Raw genomic sequence first — 5,027 nt, 5'->3', positions numbered from 1 at the left:
CAGAACAGCATGCTAAATGCTGTATTTCATTCTGAAAGAAAAAAGCTAGACTGCTGATTTTACTATAGGATGAGGAGAAAAGCAGTAAAGCTGCGATGTACCCTTGAAGCATGTCAAAAGTGGTATGGTAATGAAAATGAGGGGTTTTATCTCATAAGGCCATAAACATTGAACAATTTCATCTTCCATTCCAGGAAATCAGCAGTCTTCAATATAGCATGGCAAAATGTTTAAGATTTGTGGTAATAACAGGTACTGCAGTAGCACTCCGTGTGATTCTCTACTTTGGTGTTTCCCATTATTGTAGCCTAAGGAGGAATGGGGAAAAAAAAAACAAAAAAACATATATATGTATAAGTACATATACACAGATATGCATGCATACATACATATGTAGCCAGATGAAAGTATATAAACGTTCACTGCGTTTATATACTTTCCCTTTAAACTGTTATTTACACTTTAAAAAGGTAGATTTGCATTGCATAACTATGGCATAGTCTCTTACAACCTTCTCCTCTTCACTTCTACCCCACTCCCTTCATTCTGAATAAATCCAGCCTGTACCCACAAGACTTCCAACTCTATTAATTAAAAGGACAAATGTAGTCCCTCCCTACATAAATGGGCATCAAAGTGTAGATCATCTTTGGCATTGAAACCCATGGATGTGCTCTGTGGGCATTTCTCTGATTGTTGTTGTTATGTGCCATCCAGTCAGTTCCAACCCAGAGCAACCCAAGAAGTGACTGGTGAGCTTGAACCACTGGCCTCCTGGTTCAAACAACTTTGCAGTCTGGCGCATTAACCCCCAGAGCCACAACAGCATTCCATTTCTCTGATTAGACTGTTTAAAACCTTGGGGACCCTTTAAGTTCTCACTTTGGTAAATGCTTTGGCCACACAGCATGTGGCCTCTGAGGTAATGTTCTTTGGAACCAGCATTGTTTTCTTGGACCTCGCTGGAGTGGGATATGCTCTGGAGAAGCAGCAGCCCATGCATTGATAAATTTGAACACCCATCTTGGAGAAGTATTTGTTTTCTTTTAGCTTGCATTCTGGACAGCCTAGCATTAAAAAGACAAAGAGCAAAATAAGCCAAAGAGGATTAAAAAGAAATCACAAATACATCTTTATATATAAGCTGTAAATGGTCTTTTTTTTTTTTTTTCATTGAAGCCAAACTATTCTTTCGTATAATTTAATCTTCATACACAATATCTAGTTGTACTGATTACAGTTTTTACATAGGAAAACAATGTTTGCAGATATTCATGGAAATCACAGTTGTGGTTTTTCTCTCCTAAAGTATGCATTCTCTATCTCAATAGTAATACTGTACCTATAGGGAACCCACAACTTAACAGAGGAAAACACCATGCTCATCTGAAAGAATTTTTCCCAGAAGCAAAATAGTTTCCCCCTTGGTTTGTGCTATTGTTTTCCCATAAGAATTTCAAATATTGACAGAGAAAAAAATGTCAGAATTAAGACTACTCAGTGTGAAGAGAGCCTGATATTAGATCTGGCAGCTGCACTTGGGATTACAATATTACCACTGATCCAGAGAAAAGCCTTATCCAATAGTTCACAATTTCATAGCAGATGGAATTATATCAGCTACTACATTTTATTTTTCAAACAATACAGCAAAACAAATTTACTGAAAATAAAATGCGGTGTGTGTTTTCTCTCTCTCTCTCTCACTTGTTAAATGATATGAAAATTCATCTACAAAGGGAATGTTAAAATCTTCAGAAGTCTTTTGGGAGAAATGTAAGAAAACAACAATAACTGAGGCAATGAAATGAAAAAATCATTTTCTGCTTATAAAACTCAGATAAAGAATAAAAAGGAATCTATTTCAGATGAAAATATACAAGTTGCTATTTAAATGGGCACGTGAAATATCATTCCCTGTACATTTTCTGAACCTAATTTAATTTGATGTCCATAACTACAAATGCCTAAATATGTATGCAGTATGCAAAGACTTATTATCACATTTGAAAAGGACATATTAATCTAATTAATGAAGTTAGTGATGTACATCTAGAAATGTATGTGGTTCTTACTATTGCAAACCTAGTTTGGTCACGCACCCTGCATTGCAAACTCTCCATCAGGATAGGAATGGAGGAGATGCAGAAACACCGACAGTACAGCCAGAATAACAGCTGCATATTTTCTGTAGTAATCCATGGCTTTCCTGGAAAACAGACCTGAAGGGAAAGAAAGTCAATATAAAATTGGCTTATCAGTCATAACAACAACCAGTAGCTTTTAACATTAGTGTAGTGGTTATGAATCGGGCTGTGAACTGCAAGGTCAGCAGTTCAAAACTACCAGCTGTTCCGTGGGAAAAAGATGAGGTGTTCTGCTCCCGTAAAGATTTACAGCCTCAGATACCATGTACAGGGTCACTATGAGGTGGAACCGACTCCACGGCACACAGCCACCACCACTCTAATAATGACCACTGTCTTGATAGTTCTCCTTTTGTTGCTGTTGTTGTTAAGTGCTGTTGAGACCATTCCAACTCATAGCGACCCTTTATAGAGTTTCCAAGGAACAGCTGGTGAGCTTGAACCACCAACCTTGTGGTTCAAGCTGGCTCTGCAGTCCTGCGCATTAACCCACAGAGCCACACCAGGACTCTAGTTCTCCTTTTAGCGCCTCAATATACCTACCCTATCTATTACCAGGAGTCCTGGTGTGGTGCTGTGGACTAATGTGTCAGACTGCAAAGTCGTTGACCTTGCAGTTCAAGCTCATCAGCTGCTCCTTGGAAACCCCATACAGGGTCAATATGGGTCAGGATCAACTCGACGGCACTTAACAACAACAACATTACTGTCCAGTTGGCTCCAACTTATGATGGTGACTACATATTTGTCCATATAGAACTGTGCTTTATATGATTTTCAAGGACTGTAACCTTTTGGTGTGGTGCTGTGGGCTAATGTGCTGGACTGCAAAGTCAGTTTGAACTGCAAGGTCAGTGGTTCAACTTCACCAGACGCTCCTTGGAAACCCCATACAGGGTCAATATGGGTCAGAAGTGAGTCGGTGGCACTTAACAACAACAACAACCTTTTGGATGCAGGTTGTCAAGCCTTTCTCCCAAGGTGCCTCTGGGTGACTTTGAACTGCCTATCTTTTGATGAGGACCTAAGCAAGTTAATCATTTGTACAACTCAGGGCTCAGTATACATATGTTAACCCACCCACTGCAATGAAGTGAATCCTAATTCATAGAGACCATACAGGGGAGTGTACAACTGTTACATAGGATGTCCATGGCTATGAATATTTACGAAAACAAACTACCTCATCTTTGTCTTTCAAAGTGGCTGGTGGGTTTGCACCAATAAACTTTCAGTTAGCAATCCAATACTTAACCTACTGCACCACTAGGGCCCTCTTTTTAGAATGGAAGTAGAAAATTTAATCTTCCCATTCATCATGTTGGATTGGGTTTAATTATAACAACAATAAATTATTTCTTTAAATATACTATCTATCATTGTTGTTCAGTGCCTTCTAGTGTAGTTTCTGAGGAATGGCCCGTGGGTTTGAACTGCCACCCTTGTGATTACCTGTCCAGTGCTTATCCTACAGCACCACATCAGGACTCCACCATCTTGTTAAGAAGTCTCAAAAAGGAAACAAAGGTAGATAAAAAGGGGGCTTCAAAAAGTTCATGGAAAAAATGGATTAAAAGATACCCACTGAATAAGTTTCATCTTGTCTAGATGGGTCTGGTGAAAGGAGATGGGGATAGGAGTGAGTAATTTTTATCATGACTAATTGTGATTGCAATAACTGTAAAGGTAGATGTTTTGTAACATAAAGGGGCAAGTATTTAATCTTACATTCCAGGAACAGAGGACCCTAGGACCATCAAGAGAAAAGAGCATGAGCAAAATGTGGGACCCTAACCAGAGAAGCAGCTACTCCAGAGATAGAGGCAGGGGTGATGGCATAGAGAGATAGAGCAACTGAAGACTCTAGACTCATGGAAAGAGAAAGGCTGTGTGCTAGTGGCCAGAAGACTGCTTGTAGAATATATAATCATTTAAACAATCCTTTGCTTGTTTAAATGATTATATATTCCAGAGCGGTTTTTGTACATTTAAAAAAAAAAAACCCAAAGGAAATAGAAGCAAATACTATAATATATGATGCATGGCGAGGATTGTAATCACAGCAATGAAACAAAATACAATAGGATGAGTAGAAAACCTATGTTCTCCCATGTACACTATCACTCAATTCACAATAAAAGCTTTAAAAAATAAAAAGATAATAGAATTTTTCTATAAAAGTTTTATTCGTATATTACATATGTGCAGATGTGAGATGTGAGATGTGATATGATATGATGTAATAGATAAGAATCTGAGCCTGAGACCATCCTTCCCAATTGCAAGTTAGAGAGAGAAGAAAGGAAAAGACAATGTTTCTCCTGCCTTTTCACTGGTGGTAGATGAGCTCTAATCTCACAGTCAAAGTACAGTAGTAAATGCTGACCCAACAAGGGTAGACCACGTGTAGATACCCTTTTATCTAAACATTTTGAATGCATTAGATCAGGCTATCTAAACTCAGTTGACTGACCATATACTTTGTATCTAAGAATAAAGAGGCAGAGATTTGATTGAGTTCCCACATGGTCAAGAAAAATCTCATATAAGAGGAGTGTTCGCTCCCTGTAGAAGTGTTGCAGCTTGCTTAGGCTCAAACCATGAGCGATAAGTGGAACAGGGCATCCAGTACCAATGAAAAAACAACTCAAAGCATACGAAGAACAATTAACACAAATTTTACACAATTTCTTAGAAAACTTAAGAGAAGAGAACATTTCCCATCTCATTTTATGAAACCAGGATTATCCTGACATCAAAATTAGCCAAAAACAATACAAATTAAGAAAACTACACACCACTATCTCTCATGCATTTAGATGCAAAAAATCTTTAGCAAAACATTAGCATGCTGAATCCAATAATTGAGGTTGTCAAAGA

At 38.2% G+C, this 5,027-nt stretch overlaps 1 protein-coding gene across 1 annotated transcript; it reads right to left on the bottom strand.

The window, feature by feature from the left end:
* Window positions 1-230: 230 nt before the first annotated feature.
* On the bottom strand, window positions 231-2,202 carry CGA (glycoprotein hormones, alpha polypeptide). The gene is made up of 3 exons (XM_006870635.1): window positions 2,103-2,202; window positions 883-1,067; window positions 231-308 (listed from the first exon to the last, which is right to left on the bottom strand). The coding sequence occupies exons 1-3, from the start codon at window positions 2,200-2,202 to the stop codon at window positions 231-233; spliced, it is 363 nt and encodes a 120-aa protein (XP_006870697.1).
* Window positions 2,203-5,027: the final 2,825 nt, after the last annotated feature.

Source organism: Chrysochloris asiatica, unplaced genomic scaffold (genome assembly GCF_000296735.1).
Source record: "Chrysochloris asiatica unplaced genomic scaffold, ChrAsi1.0 scaffold00146, whole genome shotgun sequence".
NCBI classification, from domain to species: domain Eukaryota; kingdom Metazoa; phylum Chordata; class Mammalia; order Afrosoricida; family Chrysochloridae; genus Chrysochloris; species Chrysochloris asiatica.
The sequence above is the reverse complement of the archived record's forward strand: the minus strand, read 5'-3'. Positions and strand labels throughout refer to the sequence as shown.